At 47.5% G+C, this 18214-nt stretch overlaps 1 protein-coding gene across 1 annotated transcript; it reads left to right on the plus strand.

The window, feature by feature from the left end:
• Positions 1-15329: 15329 nt before the first annotated feature.
• On the plus strand, positions 15330-17760 carry SOX12 (SRY-box transcription factor 12). The gene has a single exon (XM_061630197.1). The coding sequence runs from the start codon at positions 15788-15790 to the stop codon at positions 16763-16765; it is 978 nt and encodes a 325-aa protein (XP_061486181.1). The 5' UTR covers positions 15330-15787; the 3' UTR covers positions 16766-17760.
• Positions 17761-18214: the final 454 nt, after the last annotated feature.

The raw sequence follows: 18214 nt of genomic DNA on the forward strand, positions 1-18214 counted from the left end.
CTGATCCATGTTACAGGGAGCCCCTTTGAAATCTGTTTGCAGGAAACAGTTTGGACCCAAACCATTCGCTGCAAATGGAGCATCTTTCCTCTGCAGACACAGGTTCTCCTTCCTTTTAGCTGTCATCTGAAGGTTCCTATATGGTGTCAGGACCAGGAAAGTTGGGCATGGTTTGCCCAAATGGCCTAAGCAGCCAACTTCCAAGCCTAGTGGGTCTGCTTAGACCTGAAGGCCAGAGGTTCCCTTATACTGATTTAAACATTGTGGAATACAAAAGTTTCTACAATGCTTCTTGTTGTTATGTGCCTCCAAGTCGACCACGACTTATGGCGACCCTATGAATCAGCGACCTCCAAGAGCATCCATCGTGAACCACCCTGTTCAGTTCTTGTAAGTTCAGGTCTGTGGCTTCCTTTATGGAATCAATTCATCTCTTGTTTGGTCTTCCTCTTTTTCTGCTCCCTTCTGTTTTTCCCAGCATTATTGTCTTTTCTAGTGAATCATGTCTTCTCATTATGTTTCGAAAGTATGATAACCTCAGTTTCATAATTTTAGCTTCTAGTGATAGTTCTGGTTCAATTTGTTCCAACACCCAATTATTTGTCTTTTTCGCAGTCCATGGTATGTGCAAAGCTCTCCTCCAACACATTTCAAATGAGTTTATTTTTCTCTTATCCGCTTTTTTCACTAACTTTCACATCCATACATAGAGATCCGGAATACCATGGTCTGAATGATCCTGACTTTAGTGTTCAGTGATACATCTTTGCATTTGAGGACCTTTTCTAGATCTTTCACAGCTGCCCTCCCCAGTCCTAGCCTTCTTCTGATTTCTTGACTATTGTCTCCATTTTGGTTAATGACTGTGCCCAATCCTTAACAAGTTCAATGTCCTCATTGTGTTTCAGCTTTGACCATTCTGCCTTGGGTGCCCCTACTAGGAGTCTAGCCTCTTGGTCTAAACTCCTGACGGCATTGCTCTTAGCTTCTTCAGCACTCTCAAACCCCCTCACCACGTTAAGGTGTGCATCCTAGAAGGGGCAACAATGTTTAACAAGCTAAAAAATACCTTAAAAATAAAATGTAGGTTCACAAGATGGCAGGGCAGTGGTGCGTGGATGTACAAAGTACATTTGCCTTGCTGTTCTGCACAACTTTCCTTTTCACGATAAAGGGGACTACGTTAATTTTTCAGCAATATGAAAAGTGTACAGCCAGAAAAGAAAGGAACAAAACCATTATTTCAATTTTTTTCATTTACTTCTAAAATGTCAAACCAACATACAAATATTTTGCAACATGGCACAGACATGAGGACAAATTGCATTGCACATCACTAGTGGGGTCACAAACAATATCCAGTAAGATGCTCCTGAAACCATATTCTATATGACAATCACAACAGCAACGGATGTCCTAGTGGGTGTGCAAGTAGGAGCCGAAATGTATATTCGCACTGTAGGGTTGCCAGGCTCATGGCCTGAGACTGATCCTGTATCTTTAGGAGAAGAGAAAGTCAGCCAAGTGTAGGTGTTCTTGCAACACTAATGAGAAGAACCAAGGTGGAATTCTCCCTTCCCCCTGCACAAGTTTTAAAGATACAGTTGCCAGGCCCAGCCTCCAAGAGCTCTTCTGTATCTTTAAAAGTTGTGCAGGGGGAAGGGAGAATTCCACCCTGTGGTTTTTCCCATTACATGGTTGCAAGAACACCTGCACTTGGCTGACTTTCTCTTCTACTAAAGATACAGGATTAGTCTCAGGCCAGGAACCTGGCAACCCTAATTCCCAGTGACAAAATATTGTGATTTAAATGACCAGAAAATGGAACATCTGGGCCTCATGGGAAGACTCGTGGCTTGTTGTATGCAACTATTGGACTCAAAACAATGCACATTTATTGGACTCAAAAAGGGCCCCTAACACCAACAGAGTAAGTACAGTGCTTGTTTAATAACTAGTCCCTCTCCTTAGAGAACTATAGTTCTCAGCACTCTCACCAAGTACAGTCCCCAGGATTCTTTGCAGGAAGCCCTGCCTGTTGTAAACAATTATAAAACAGATATGCATCTCCAGGTATTACTTGGGGCATTTAGAAGTCCCCAGACAGTACCAGCTGAAGCAGAAAATGCTTAAGACTCTCAGCAGGCAGATGTCCCTTCAATCTCATCCACTCTCATCCTGGCATCCAGGGGAACTGATTCCTCATGCTGTCTGGCTTTTTGCACTGTAGAGATGAAAGGAAGCCAAATGGATGTTGGGTAAAATACTTGGCAGGCTGTTTCTTGTGAGCCAAATTGCTTTTATGTCACAATTTTTAAAATGGCATTCTAACTGCTGAAGGGGAAGGACCAGTCACAGAGTGATGAAAATCAATGCAAATGCAAAAAGCAACAGCGGCTGGTGACCAATGAATCTGGTGGAGCTGCATGGAGGCCACAGACGCGTGGCCAATGAAGTCACAGAGGCATGACCAAGTTGTTCTAGTCTTCCCCCCATCCTCCTCCCTTGCAAAGATACTGTGGATGCTTAAGCACTGAAGTTCTGAAAAGCGCTTACACTGGTTCAGAAGGGCTCCCTGCTATCACAGCTTGTCTTCTGGGAGAAAAGTTGTGTGACCTCCACAGGTTCCAAAAAGTTCAAACTGGTGATGGATTCAGTTAACTGAATATTGCTTGACATCAAAATAATCAGCTAAAACTGGACTGCAGGTCTGTAATATTTGTAGAGCTATTATATGACAGCCAGTATGGTGTAGTGGTTAAGGTGTTGGACTATGACAGGGTTCAAATCTCCACACAGCCATAAAGCTCACTGGGTGACCCCAGAGACGTCACTAGGCGGGTGTGGGAGGTGCGGATCGCACCCGGGTGACACCATGAGAGGGGTGACACCCAGAGTTGCCGCGGGGGCTCCCATCTGGCTGGTGCAGAACCCAGGAGTGCGCGAAACCCGTGCAAAGGCGCCCAGAGCCCCGACCGGAGAGGAAGCGAGGGACGTGTGAAGGGGAAGCGGTCTCAGGAGGAGGAGGAGATCTGTCGGAAGGAGGCTCTGCCCCCGGCAGATGGCTGCCCGCCGGCTCCCTTGGCGCCCCAACATGGCGGGCCAAAGGCAGGCTCTGGGTGAGTGGGCGGGTGAGCCCCTCCCCGCGGTGGGCTGGGGCTGGGCGGGGCTTGGGGGAACGTCCTTGCCGGCCTGCTGCCAGCTCGGAGCTGCCGATCAGGGTGTTCCGGTAGGCAGTCGGTGCGGCCGTCAGGCCCCACACTGGGTGACACCAACCCTAGTGACGCCACTGGGTGACCTTGGGCCAGTCACTGCCTCTCAGCCTCATAAAAACCCTATTCATAGGGTCACCATAAGTTGGAATTGACTCTAAGGCAGTACATTTACATTTTTATGCAATATATCTGTATATGCGCAGTGCCCTGCTGAGCAAATGTCCCTCCCTCCCTCCTGCACATCCTTCTACTCCGTTATAGAATCCTCCCCACTGACCCTCTTCCTGCCAATGTACAAACCAAGAATTGTGCATGAGAGGGGTCTCAGCATTTATAAGTATTTTTATGTGGCGGAAGAACAAGGGAGTGCTTTATAAATATTAAAAAATGTTATTGGTGAGATGTGGGTCCATCTCTACCCATATAACAGTAAGTTTCAGCCTAAGTGTTCAAAGCACTTCAAACACATTATTTTTGCAGTCCTTACAACCACCCTGTAAGGTACATCAGTTTTATTATTCCCATCCTGCAGATATGAGACATAGGGAGCTCATGCTGTAAGACAGTGGCTGGCCATGACTTTATGTAGTCATATTTGAAACAGTATATATTAGCAAAAAAGGTTAGACCCAGAACCAAAGCAAAGAAGGTAGCATTCTACCACATACAGTAGGGCCCCACTCATATGGCGGGTTCTGGTTCCGGACCCCCGCTGGAAAGCAAAAACTGCTGAAAAGCGGAACTCATTGAATAGAATGGCGCGTGACCCCCGAAAACCACGGTAAAAGCGGAACAAGCCCCGTAGGAGTGGGGCTTTAGTCTAATTGTGTCTAATTGAGACTGCCGCATTAGCAAAGCGTCGTAAAGTGAAGCGCTGTAAAGCGGGGCCCTACTGTACAGAAGACATAGTGGATTCTTTCTTTCTTTCTTTCTTTTAATTAATTATGGTCAAAGACCAGCACTATAAAATATTTAAAAATATATAAAAACATTTCAATACACAGAGAAAGAAACAGCTGCAACATGAGATAATATGACTCTGATGGCATTGAATAAATATCCCAGTGGGCAAAGAGCCCCAAAAAGGTTAGCTGCTATTATTATTGTTGTTGTTGTTATGTGCCTTCAAGTCGATTAAAACTTATGGTGACCGCATGAATCAGCGACCTCCAAGAGCATCTGTTGTAAACCACCCTGCTCAGATCCTGTAAGTTCAGGTCTGTGGCTTCCTTGATGGAATCAATCCATCTCTTGTTTGGCCTTCCTCTTTTTCTACTCCCTGCTGTTTTTCCCAGCATTATTGTCTTTTCTAGTGAATCATGTCTTCTCTTGATGTGTCCAAAGTATGATAACCTCAGTTTCATCATTTTAGCTTCTAGTGACAGTTCTGGTTTAATTTGTTCTAACACCCAATTATTTGTCTTTTTCACAGTCCATGGTGTCCACAAAACTCTCCTCCAACACCACATTTCAAATGAGTTGATTTTTCTCTTATCCGCTTTTTTCACTGTCCAACTTTCACATCCATACATAGAGATCGGGAATACCATGGTCTGAATTATCCTGACTTTGGTGTTCAGTGATACATCTTTGCATTTGAGGACCTTTTCTAGTTCTTTCATAGCTGCCCTCCCCAGTCCTAGCCTTCTTCTGATTTCTTGACTATTGTCTCCATTTTGGTTGATGACTGTGCCGAGGTATTGATAATCCTTGACAAGTTCAATGTCCTCATTGTCAAGTGTAAAGATACATAAATATTCTGTTGTCATTACTTTAGTCTTCTTGATGTTCAGCTGTAGTCCTGCTTTTGTGCTTTCCTCTTTAACTTTCATCAGCATTTGTTTCAAATCATTACTGGTTTCTGCCAAGAGTATGGTATCATCTGCATATCTTAAATTATTGATGTTTCTCCCTCCAATTTTCACACCTACTTCATCTTGGTCCAATCCTGCTTTCTGTATATGTTCCGCGTACATATTAAACAAATAGGGTGATAAAATACAACCCTGTCTCACACCCTTTCCGATGGGGAACCAATCAGTTTCTCCATATTCTGTCCTTACAGTAGCCTCTTCTCCAGAGTATAGGTTGAACATCAGGACAATCAGATGCTGTGGCACCCCTATTTCTTTTAAAGCATTCCATAGTTTTTCATGATCTACACAGTCAAAGGCGTTGCTGTAGTCTATAAAGCACAGGGTGATTTTCTTCTGAAATTCCTTGCTCCGTTCCATTATCCAATGTATGTTTACGATGTGATCTCTGGTGCCTCTTCCCTTTCTAAATCCAGCTTGGACATCTGGCATTTCTCGCTCCATATATGGCAAGAGCTTTGTTGTAGAATCTTGAGCATTACTTTACTTGCATGGGATATTAAGGCAATAGTTCGGTAATTACTGCATTCTCTGGGATCCCCTTTCTTTGGATGTGATATATATATTGAACTCTTCCAGTCTGTGGGCTATTGTTTAGTTTTCCATATTTCTTGACAAATTTTTGTCAAAATTTGGACAGATTCAGTCTCAGTAGCTTGTAGCAACTCTATTGGTATGCCGTCTATTCCTGGTGATTTGTTTCTTCCAAGAATTTTAAGAGCAGCTTTCACCTCACATTCTAAAATTTCTGGTTCTTCATCATATGGTTCCTCCGTGAATGAATCTGTCATCCTGGCATCTCTTTTATAGAGTTCTTCAGTGTATTGCTTCCATCTTCCTTTTATTTCATCTCGGTCAGTCAGTGTGTTCCCCTGTTGATTATTCAGCATCCCTACTCTTGGTTTAAATTTCCCTTTCAATTCTCTAATCTTTTGGAACAGGGCTCTTGTTCTTCCCATTTTGTTGTCCTTTTCTATTTCTATACAATAACTAGAAAAGGACAACCAAATGGGAAGAACAAGAGCCCTGTTCCAAAAGATTAGAGAATTGAAAGGGAAATTTAAACCAAGAGTAGGGATGCTGAATAATCAACAGGGGAACACACTGACTGACCGAGATGAAATAAAAGGAAGATGGAAGCAATACACTGAAGAACTGTATAAAAGAGATGACAGGATGACAGATTATTATTATTATTATTATTATCCATCCTCACCTTTTGACAGGTAACAGCTGGTGCACAAAATCTTGCCACACTATATGTGACTTGCGGGTACAACTGCGGGTCTACAACTTCCTCATCTTCATTTTTACTAGAACCGTGAGATCCACCAACTGCATGTAGAGATGAAGTAAAAGGGATGCACAGGGGTTTATTCTGGGTACCAACACTGAGCTCACTGTCCTTCCACACATAAATAATCCTGTTTTGTTATTATTTCCTTATTTTATTTTGTTTTGCTTTTGTAAACGACCTTGGAAGACTTCCTGAATTGTGGCATAGCAATCTTTTAAATAATTTTTTTTAAACCCCAACTCCCGGTTTCCCCCCTAATTTTCTTAATTTCAGCAGCCTAATTTTTTTCAGGACACACACACACACACACACACTTTTTGTTGTTGCTATTGTTAAGCCTTGCTGATCTACGGGAAACCACAGTGAGATTTACCAGGAGATCTGGATCTATGCCTGCTGCCCCCTCCTATCCGCATGAGAAGGCATCATAAATGTTGATGCTCCCTACAAACTGAACACATCGCATCAACCAGAATTTCACCTGGGAAGACAAATGTAGATTTGTGTTATATTTCAGGTACTGTATAAGTGAGTAATATTAACAACAACAGCAGTAGGAACAACAATATCATGGTCTCTGACTGATTTAACCCTGTCAGCGGACACATGTATTCTGCAGCCCTGGAGGGCAGCACAGCAGTCTTGAAAGGGTCCTACAACTCCTCCCTCTCCCCCTCCCCACACACTCTCCATCTTCCCCCTCCCCTTCACTACTGCCAATTGCGGCCTAGGCCCCTGGTTCTCCTTTACAACTCTTGTTGCTACGGAAACTGCCTCCACAGGATGAGACACTCGGATAACCCATCACTCAGCCTGGCAGCCAATCAGCAGCGCCCCTGAGCCGACATCCTCACAGTCACCCAGGCGACCAATAAGCACCTCACCTGCTCCGGGAAATCCTCAGCCACTGGAGCAGCCAATTACAGCCTCACCTGCCCCAGGAAGCTCCCAGTCGCTCAGGCAACATCATTCAGGCACCTCTCCCCCCCCCCCCCCGCACATTTGGCTATTCCTACAGCAAGCATGCTTAGCTGGAAGCAAATACCAAAGGAGGCAACTCTTTTAAGTTAGGGATGATTAATGTTAACACATCCGTCAGCCCTAGTGCTGCTATCTCTGTACTCAGTTATCTCTGCCTTTGTCATCTCCTTCAAAATAGAGGGGAGAATCTCAGCACTGGATGATGATGATGATGATGATGATGATGATAAGACGGTGATGGTACAAGGCATTTTCTTTCCCTTCTATCCATGTCTTCACCAAGACGGACTCTAAAATGCCCCGTTGCTACCTTAATTTTGAGTTTGATGCTATAAATGCAGTTGGAGAAATCACAGTATGTAAATCGCAGCACCAGTGGTGTGATGATGGCCAGTGTAATGTAATGGTGAGAGTGTAGGACTATGACCTGGAAAGCCAGGGTTCAAATCCCTGCTCAACCATGAAGCTCCGTGGGTAATCTTAGGCCAGTTATTGTCTCTGAGCCTAACTTACCTCACAAAGTTGTTGTGAGGCTAAAATGGCGATGGGAGAACCATGTACGCCACCCTGAGTTCCATGGAGGAAAAGGTAGTATATCAAAGTAATTAATAAATAAAAAAGATTCAGAGATGGGAGGGGCTACCCTCTGGATTGCAATGGGAAGGGAATTGGCAATGAGACACTTGAGCAACATCGATACCCATTTTGATGGTAGTGGAACATCTCTGTTATACAGCACTATAAAAGCTGCAGTGTGCAGCTCTTATCCCCATTTTGCTGATGGGAAAACTGAGGCTGAGAGGAAATGACTCAGCAAGGCTGCAGAAGGACTCAAATGGCTGTGCTGGGATTTGGCTCTCAAATATTCCAGTTGTAAGGCCAACTGTCTCCCCACTCATTCATGATGTATATATATAATTTAATTTTTAAGAAGGCAATATGAACCAGGTTTTGCAGTCCCAAATTCAGTCCCTGGCACCTCCAGTTCCATTGCTAGGAAAAGCTCATTTCATACATTGCCCAGAAAAGAAACTCATGTTTGCTACTCAGAGGATAGCAAAGGGAGTGGCAGTAAATCACAGCTCCCTGAAGAGAGAATATCTGCAGAGCGCATGCTTAGATGTCCACTTTAAACATCCTAGACGACTTTTCCTCAACCTAGTGACCTCCAGATGATTTGGACTCCAGCTCCCATCAACCCTTGCCAGCCACGCTGGGGAAGAAAAGTGGGAGGTGCACTCGTGTCCTGATGTGGGCTTCTCAGAAGAGGCAAGCAGTGAGCGCTGTGAGCAACACCGTGCAGCAGGGCTCTCTTGGTGTTGCTAAGGAGAGTTGACAGCTTTCTTACAAGCCCTTGCTCCTCTGCCTTCAACCATAAAGATTGACCTGAAAGATATTAGCTGGTGATAAGCCATCTCCAACCTGGGAAAAGCTTCACCTACTGATTTCTGTAAATCAGCCTTTGCCAACCGGTGCTAGCCAGGGCTGATGGGAGTTGTAGTCCAAAACAGCTGGAAGGCATCAGGTTGGCAAAGTCTGCTGCAAACCAAGCGTCTGTTAAAAGACACAAGGCTATTAGGTTATGGTCCCAGGCTACGGTCTGAAGGCACATGAGGCCAGCACAGGGTCAGGTCTGGTCAGTGCCAGGATGGGAGACTGCCTAGGAACCATATGTAAGCCACCTTGGGTTTCTTTAATGAAAAGAAAGGCGGGGTATAAATGTAATAAATAAATAAATTAATAGGTTAGGCTGGATTTTGTTTTTTGGTCAGCTGGCCATCTTAGTAGGAGATGAGAGATGGAGAGAATGGGCTTGAGCTGAACAGAGAGGAGAGAGGGATATGGATCTCTGTCTGAACAGAGCCCACCAGCCAAGTCTAGCAGCCTAATAGGGGCTCAGTCAGCCTCCTGCTAAAACTGCCTGTCTGGAACTAAAATATGGATAGCATATATGGATAGTGTTGTTGTTCTTTGTTGTTGTAAAATATTAACTACATGGTAGTATTGGCTGGTAGAGGGCAGCTCTGCAAGAGGGGAATTTGCATGGCCAAAAGGAAGGGTGGCCTTCCAAAAACTGCCCGGGCCCTGAGGCTGGAGCTCAGTGCCTTGCAGTGTCTGAGCTCCTCTGCCCGGCAATTTAAATGAGTTTTGCTCAAATAATAATAATAATAAAAATTTATTTTTGAGTCGCCTATCTGGCCGAGTGAACGGCCACTCTAGGCGACGAACAAATTACAATAAAATACAATATAAAAACCAAAAAAGGACCATAATCAGTAATTAATAAAACAGTTAATAACAGTTAAAAGACTAACCCACCCCAGAAATCCCATAGGCCTGCCTGAACAACCAGGTCTTCAAGGTCCGGCGGAAACTTGACAGGGAAACTTGACCAAAGTGTTGGATAAAAGCAGACCTGAACTCAGCTTTTGCCAACGTGATACCCTCCCAACGTTTGGGATTGATTACCCAGCAGGGCTCGGGTAACAGGTTTTTTGAAGGCTGCCTTTTAAGTTCTGCAGGACATAGCTTGCAAGAGAGTCACCAGCAATTTGCAAATCAATTGCAGTGAACAAAGAGCCGGATAACAAAGGCCTAAATCTCCAGTTCAGCTTAAAATGTGGCAATAAGCAGCCGCTCTGGTGCTTTTGTCTTCCATGCAGATGTAAGAGTAAGCTCTGAAAGTTTCCTGCTTTACAATTGCACAGCTTCAGATTCCATCCGCCCTCCTGAGCCAGATGTAGTAGTGATAGTGGAGACCTCATAAACAGCTTTTTTTACAAAAAAAGAAAGGAAAAAAGTCCAACACTGTGAAAACAGGGGCATCCTATGTAAGACATGGCTAGTTGGCCATAAGTTGCCCAGGTGGCTTACACCTAGCAAGGGTTAAATAGCGGGTGCAAGGGGCGGAGGCTTCAGGAGGAGGAAGAGTCATGTAGTCCCTCCCCTACAAAAGAAACAAGGAGCCTACAGAAAGAACCCCCCTTTTTTTAATGCTCGTGGAAGCTGCTGCATGTGGTCTCTGCTTGAAGCCTGAGGAGGGGGTGGCTAGGAGAGCAAGGAGGCTTGGCTACAACTGCGAGGCAGAGGAAGGCAGGCAGGCAGGCAGGCAGGCAGCAGAGGAAGGCGGCTAAGGAATCAACAGTGTTGGCTGCAGGAAGGAGAAGAATGGATCCAGATCTACAGAACCACGTGCAAAGGAGAGCATTGAAAGGCCTGGAGGACATTGAGGTACCCAGGACTGAGCAAAAAGCGAAGCAGGAGTGGGTGCATGTCTCTGTGTAAACCATCTAGGGCAGTCTTCTGCAACATGGTGCCCTCCAGATATTTTGCACTAGACCTCTCATCAGCCCCAGCCAACACAGACATGCTGGCTGGGGTGATGGGAGTTGTAGTCCAAAACATCTGGAGGGCACTTGGTGCCAAAGGCTGATCCAGGGTGCAACTGAGCAACAAGTTTTGCAGTGCAGTTCTCACTGAGTTGAGGCTGAGGAGGAAGTTCTGGATCATTTGTGCCCCAACAAAATCTTATCACAAGTGTGTGTGCGCATATGTGTGTGTACCTGCAACTCTTTTTTGGCAACTTCTTCTGTTCCTCCATGCTAAATTTTTGGAACAGCAAAACCCTTACCATTCCCTACGTAGGTCCCATTTGCGGGCTTTCCATTTCTGCCCCCTTGATCCTGAAGTGGTGAGGGTTGATCGTGAAGTGGTGAGGGTGTTTAGCTTTTTCTCCATTGGAAATGTACAGAAGTTGGAAGAGTGCTGCTCTTTCCCACTTACTCTTTCTATGGGCTTTTCAAGGCTAGGAATAATTCTACTGGATCCAACTTTTACACAGATCAGCTGGAAATATAATGTGTGTGCGCACCGCAGGCTTTCTTATTGTCTGTATGGGAGCTGATCTGGGGGAGGGGGCAGATCAGGGTTTATTCTAAGCTTTTTTTACATACTGCACAAACAACCAGCACACTGCCCACCCCCAAACTAGTCAAGTAGTTTGACTACTGCTGCCCTGGGCTGCTACTGGGAGAAAGGGCAGGATATAAATCTAATAAATAAATAAGTAATTTGTCCCATAATATACTATTAGCAGGGCTTTTTTTGTGACAATACCACCAGTATGGAGTACTTGCACCTCTTATATTGTTGCCTATGCCAGCCATCTTGTGCCGGCACCCACAGTACTTTAATCAATATGTGAGTTCTGGCACCTCATTTTTTTACCAAAATATCACTGACTAGTAGTGTAAAGTTATGAAGATTTGAAAGGAACCAGTACTTATCTTCAGTTTCTATTTCTTTTAGGGTTGCCAGGCTCAGGGCCTGGGACTGATCCTGTATCTTTAGGAGAAGAGAAAGTCAGCCAAGTGCAGGTGTTCTTGCAACACTGTGATGGGAAAAACCACAAGGTGGAATTCTCCCTTCCCCCTTTAGGACTTTTAAAGGTACAGAAGGTCCAAGTCTTCTGTATCTTTAAAACATGTGCAGGGGGAAAGGAGAATTCCAACTTGTGGTTTTTCCCGTTACAGAGTTGCAAGAACACCTGCACTTGGCTGACTTTCTCTTCTCCTAAAGATACAGGATCAGTCTCAGCCCCTGAGCCTGGCAACCCTAATTTCTTTTTATCTTTTCTCATCATCCTTCTTTTTTAGAAACTACCTAGCTCCTTATTACATCCCATATGATCAAATGCACAAAAGCTTGTTTCACACTGCACATTTTTTTGACACTGCACAAAATGTGTCTATCTGCAACATAAGAATAAACCTTGGGTCAGACAAGTGAGCAGAGGAAGCAGGGCCCACAGCTCTTGCTGAAAAATCCAAATGTGCCCATGGGCCTAAAAGCATTAGTGACCCCCGGATCAAAGAGATTATCTAGCCCAGTATTCAGTTTCCAACAACAGCAGGCCCAATGCCTTGTTTGTGAGCTTCTCAGGTTCTTTATAGTGATGGCCACCTCCCAGCAGTTGATACCTAGAGATATACTGCCTCTACATGTGGAGGTTCCTCCCCTGCCCCAGGCTTAAGCACCATCTCCCACAGCAGTGCCGCTGCAAAAGGATTTGCAACTCTCTGAGGCTGCGTTTAGTGAGGGAGGGGGGACCCTCTGATTGTAGATCTCCTGCCTTCTTGGAGTTTGGTCCTGTTTGGACAGAACTGTTACCAGTTTTGTGATTAATTCCAGCCTTGCAAATGCTTCCAGGAAAATTGCTGGTCTGCCTGCCTGCTTTTCTGTGTCATTTGCAAGGCCATTGACAGACTGTGAATAAAGGAGGCCTCCAGCACCAAACATGTCTGGTTGGCTGGAGGTGATTTTTACTCATCATTAGGCAATTGGGCAAGCAACTTACTTATTTGGTTGGAGGGTTTATATCCCCCACCCTTATAAATGCATCACTCGGGGCAACTTACAACAGTACGGTTGTAGGGCTCTTGCAAGAATGCTGTTGCTGCCTTTAGCTTGGTACACACACCGCTCATTAAAAAAATGGGGGGGGATAATGTTTTGGCCATAAAGTTTGTACAGTAGAGGGCAGTTTCTCAGGTACCCAGGGCCTAACTTGGGGGTCCCCAACCATTCTGGGCCCAGGGGCACATTTGGAAATCTAAGGGAGTGTTGCGAGTGCCACAAAATACCCATTTCACAGAAGATAAACTGTTGATGCTCAGAACCACCCCACAAACAACAAGCTAAACACCTGCATTTCCCCCAAAACAAATAACGCACAGACAAAAAAATCAGGCCACCATCCATGCACCAAAAAAACAGGCAACCTTCCCAATCAAATAACCCCAAAAAGAAGCCAAAATGCCTCAATTTTTTTTTAAATGGCAAGGGTGGGGGGCCTTGCCAAGAAGCAGATCTGAGGGTGCCACATTAAGGACTCAAAGCCTAACCATTCATGGTTCCTTTAGAGCGTTATGGATCAAAAGTCACAGCTCAAACTGTAGCCTGATGGCTGCAGAGCTGCTGGACCACTTGGCTAACCCACCCTTTTGTGAATGGAAACAGACATGACAGCGAAGGCTGCGTTTGAGCACTTGGCTCCTTGGTTTGGAAATAATCCATTGCCTTAACCAGCCCTGTGTACACATCCTTGGGAACAAAGAAACCAGGTCAGATGATTTGTCCACCTACCCCAGGTTTTCCCAGGTAAAGTGGTGTGCTGGCTGTGCAGGGTAGGTGGGAACTGGGGGCTGATGGGAGTTGTCCAAAACATCTGGAAGGCAATAGGCTGGGGAAGTCTGGCCTGGCCGCTACACCAGCCTTCACCAACCTGGTGCCGTACAGATGTTTTGGACTACCATCTCCTGTTAGCCCCAGACAGCACTCGATGGCTGCACTACACCACGCCTGCTTTCCTGTTTTTTGTTTCCGCTCTTGAGAGAGAGCTCTTGAAGAGTAGAGATTAAAGGCTGAGCTGCAAGGAAGGCTGCCTCTGCTACCACCAGGTGGCCACAGGAAAGCCACAGTCTCTCAGCCTTAGTCTGCAACACGGAGAATATAATACTGGCCTTCCTTACAGGGTTGTTGTCAGGCTGACAAGATAATGTCTGTGAGGAGCATTGAACATTCTAAAATGCAGCATTGTGCAGAGTAGTATCATTATCAAATGCAAATGTAAAAGTTACACTAGCTAGAATGTATAAGCAGTTAAAAATGCCAAATTAGTATTCACGCATGACCAAAACATTAACTCATGTGGTAGAGGGACTGTCATGTGTCACACTGTGGTTTCAAATTGAATAGACTGACCTGTGAGTTGATGGGGGCAGGAAGGTTGGAGTAGATGAACTACTTCTGCCTGATTCATTGTCACAGAATTTTAGAGCTCAATTGGTTGGTGTGGGGTTGTAATAGGATCTTGCAGTTGTATGGGAGGGGCAGAGGAGCCCAATCTGGCTTCTCAGTGTCATGGGCTCAGTTGACCAAACGGTGGTCTGACAACTCCCAGGAATGAAGGGCTGCCAACTCTTCAACCTTCTTCTGCAGCTGTGCCTTTAACAGCAGCTAGATTTGCAGGATCCGCAGTATGGAGACGAACACAATTCAGCAGCTAGGTGAAAAGTTGGCTGTCCTGCCGACAGCTGGTCACCCAAGCACCCAAAATATTGAGGCTGGTGTGTCAGGGTATAAAATGTCTCTTCATGCTTAATACTTAATTCCATCCCCCCCCCCACTGCGAATGTGCGTGCATGCATGCACACACACACTCTTTCTTGGTGCTTAGGAATTTGAAATATTTCCCCAGCCCTTCTGATTTGACCAGAGCAACTACCTTGGTAGCGAAATGCCAGCTTCTTTCCTGCAAAAAAGCAAGTTTGCAACTTGATGGGACGATAAAACCAGAGAGTGGCACAGGAAAGGTCGCAGCCAGTCTGTGCTGAACCCCCTGCCCTGGGTCAGTCCAGCGTTGCGGGAGGGAGGAAGCAGAGAGGGTCACATCTCAGGTAACCGCTCTAGCTGTGTCGTGTGCCGCGGGGATTCTGGAGAAAGTTTTTGACATTCTCTCCAGCAACTCCTTTTGCGGTGCGACCCTATTGGGGGATGCAAATGTTCCATTCCTGCCCTGCAACCAATGACGTCCCTGGGTGGGAGGGGCCTCCCATTGACAGAATAAGCACCTTGGTGTTTACTCTTCACAGCAATGTGTGCAGCTCCTAGACTGTGCAGGAGGGGAGGGGCGGAGAGTGCCTGGGAGGGGGGAGGAGGAGGAGGAGGAGGAGGAGGAGGGGGCTGCCAACAAGGATGGGCTATAAGAGAAGGCAGCAAAGAGGAGAGAGAGAGAGGGGTGGGTGTGAGCAGGCTGGCTTAGGAAAGCAAGCGGCAGAGCGAAGAGGCGTGGAGGGCACAGAGGAGCAAGGCGCCGCTCTTTCGACCCCTCTCTCCCTTCCTTTCTTCCCTCTCAGGTCTTTTCCTACCCGAAGGGCCGCTCGTCAGGGCCGCTCGTCGGCAGCAAAGTGAAGAAGGCGTGACTCCTTGGCCGGTTGTTCCCAGGCAATGCAGTGCCCGGAGGAATCCCCAGCCTGAAGCTGACACCCACCCCCTTCTGCCCTCCGGTGGATTTTTTTTTTTTTTTGCCAAAGAGCCCCCCCCCTTTCTTCCCCTTCGGCAAGCCCCCGCCGGTCTGACTCTCTGTCCGTTCGTCTGGCGCCTGCAGAAGGCACGGCAATTGCACAGCCAAGGTGCCACAACCACTTCTGTCAATTTGCCAGCCAGCTGCTTCAGAGACTGAGTTAAAAGGGGGGCGTGGACGAGGGAAGATCTTGCCGGCAGCCGGAGAGGCTAGCCCACCCACCGGACAAGCGGCAGATCCTTCCTCCAGCAGATGATGGGAAAATAACCCTGGCTCTGGGCTTCGCATCTGGAACGATTCTGGAGGAGCGACACGAGAGAAAGGCGTCAGAGGCAGGATGGTCCAGCAGAGGAACGTGAGAAGCAGAGGGACGGACACCAAGAGGGAGGTGTGTCCCAAAGATGCCCTGCTTTTGAAGGATGCCAAAGGAGAGCCAGGATGGTGTAAGACGCCGAGCGGGCACATTAAGCGTCCCATGAACGCCTTCATGGTGTGGTCCCAGAACGAGAGGCGGAAAATCATGGACCAGTGGCCAGACATGCACAACGCTGAAATCTCCAAGCGCCTTGGCCGGCGGTGGCAGCTGCTACAAGACTCTGAGAAGATCCCCTTTGTCAAGGAGGCAGAGCGGCTGCGGCTGAAACACATGGCCGACTACCCCGACTACAAGTACCGGCCCAGGAAGAAAGGGAAGGTGGGGAGTGCCAAGTCCCGCCCGAGAGTCCCCGTAAAGATCAAACCCTCCTCCGTCCTTGGCCGGGTGGCCTCCAGCAGAAGGCAGTCTCCAAAGCAAGACGCCGGTGCCGGCAGTGAGACGGGATGTGGCTCAGCACCCGAGCTGGATGACAACCCACTGGAAGCACGGCTCTTGGAGACGCCTTTTGACGACGGCCCGAAAACACCCAGCAAGGAGTTCTGGCACGTGCTCCCAGCAACTGGTGAGAAAGGAGGGTGGGCGGCCAACTCCGGTGAGCCGAAGGACCACGAAGCTGCTGCGTTGGCCAAACCCTTCTTGGGACAGGCGAGGTCCTCGGAGATTCCTTCCCCAGCATTCACCCGGTCTCCTCTGTCTTCCTTTGCCTCTTCAGACGAAGAGCTGGAGGAAGAGCTCTTCAGTTTCCTGCCTGGCCGAGCCCAGCCGAACACGCCCTGCGGGACCTCGGACTGGTCCGTCTTCGACAAAGACCTTGACCTCTTTCCCTTGGGGGCCACCTCTCACTTTGAGTTCCCGGACTATTGCACCCCGGAGGTGACTGAGATGATAGCTGGGGACTGGCTGATGTCCAGTATCTCGGACTTGGTCTTTACGTACTGAGTCCCGACAGGTAACTCTCAGTTCTCCTCAATCAGGTTGTATCAAAAAAAGAAAAGGAAAAGAAGCCCGGCTGTTTACATGCAGGAATCAGGTACCTCCATCTTCTTGCCTTGGCTGCATTCAAAGGCGAGCTCTCCATCTGCCCATCCCCCGCATGACACACACCCACTTTGCCGGCATCTGCCGGCTTGGCGTGGTGGGGCTGGGCTTCTCCTCACCTCTCGCCCCCACAAGCCACGGAGAGATCCTGGCTTGATGCAGTGTTTATTTACCCATGAAATTTGACTGTCTAATCAGGTTTTTCATTGTCACCCTCTCCAGCCATCTCCCCCTCCTCCTTGTTACAGCTGCTTGCCGGCTCTGCCGCCATCCGTGGCTGAGATACTCCCCCTCCATCTCAGCTTCCACCCCACATCATTCCTCTTCGGTTCCTCCGCTGCCCACGTCCAGTCCTTTAGGGACCTGCACTTCACACCTTCTAGTTCCCATCGTTGATTTCGGTGCCATTTCGATGCTTGTCGGGGAGGGAGAGGTATTCTGTTCTTTCATTTTCTTCTCCACCCACCTCTCCTTTCTGTTCCATTTTAAATGGCTCCCAGGAAAGAGATTCCAGTTAGAACACATCACGTTCAGAGATGTTAAGGAACATTTTGCCGCTCACCCGTCTCCGGCACCCAGTGTGGGTAGGGCTTCCGGGTCCTCATTTAACGAGACTTTTTTTTGTGTCGCAAATGCACGAAAACATGTTCCCGAACTGGGGTGGGAAGCACTTGCTTTGGGGGAAAGCAAACTTGCGCGCACGTGGTGCGCACGTGGATCCGAGATGCACGCAAGCACTCCTCTTGCGTGTAGTAGCTTAACTTCCCCCCCAAAGGACCCCCCTTTTCCCCAGAGGTGTGCCATAGGCATCAGCAAGTGGTCCTCCCTTCCTCTTGCATGCTGCGTTCAAAGCAGATAAAACAACCACAATAGTGTTGGCATTCCCTCTCTGCCACTCCCTCTGCTGCCACATGCTAGTTTCTCTGGATCTTGGCTACCCCCTTGCCCCTGTTGCAAGGAGATTGCTAGCGCCAGGCTTTGCATGCTGAGCCATGGATTCTCTTTGGGGGGTCTCTCGGATGGAAAGACCTGCCTTGAGGCCCACCTGAAAATGACTGAGCACAGCTCCCTCCAGGGGGCTGTGACTTTCACTGAAGGTCAAATCCAGCTGCCCCGCTTACTGCCGGGAGAGGCTTCCCGGAGGCTTTCTGCCAGAGTGGCGGTGCTGAGGGCATGAGACATCTTCGCAGCTGGCTAGCAGCTGGGAGAGGATTTGCTCCTTGGGCTGGGCCCCTGTGTTCAGGATCTGACATTAGTTCCTTTCCACCTCGTGCCCCCGGAGAGAAATCCACGTTGTGCTGGTGGGTGCACGTTTTGAGGCGCAGCAGGCTTCTTGCAGGGAGGGCACAG

Source organism: Rhineura floridana, chromosome 6 (assembly GCF_030035675.1).
Source record: "Rhineura floridana isolate rRhiFlo1 chromosome 6, rRhiFlo1.hap2, whole genome shotgun sequence".
Classification (NCBI taxonomy): domain Eukaryota; kingdom Metazoa; phylum Chordata; class Lepidosauria; order Squamata; family Rhineuridae; genus Rhineura; species Rhineura floridana.

What these genes read in the sequence shown, in the direction of transcription:
- SOX12 (XM_061630197.1), top strand. Translation starts at nt 15,788, where the DNA reads ATGGTCCAGCAGAGGAACGTGAGAAGCAGAGGGACGGACACCAAGAGG.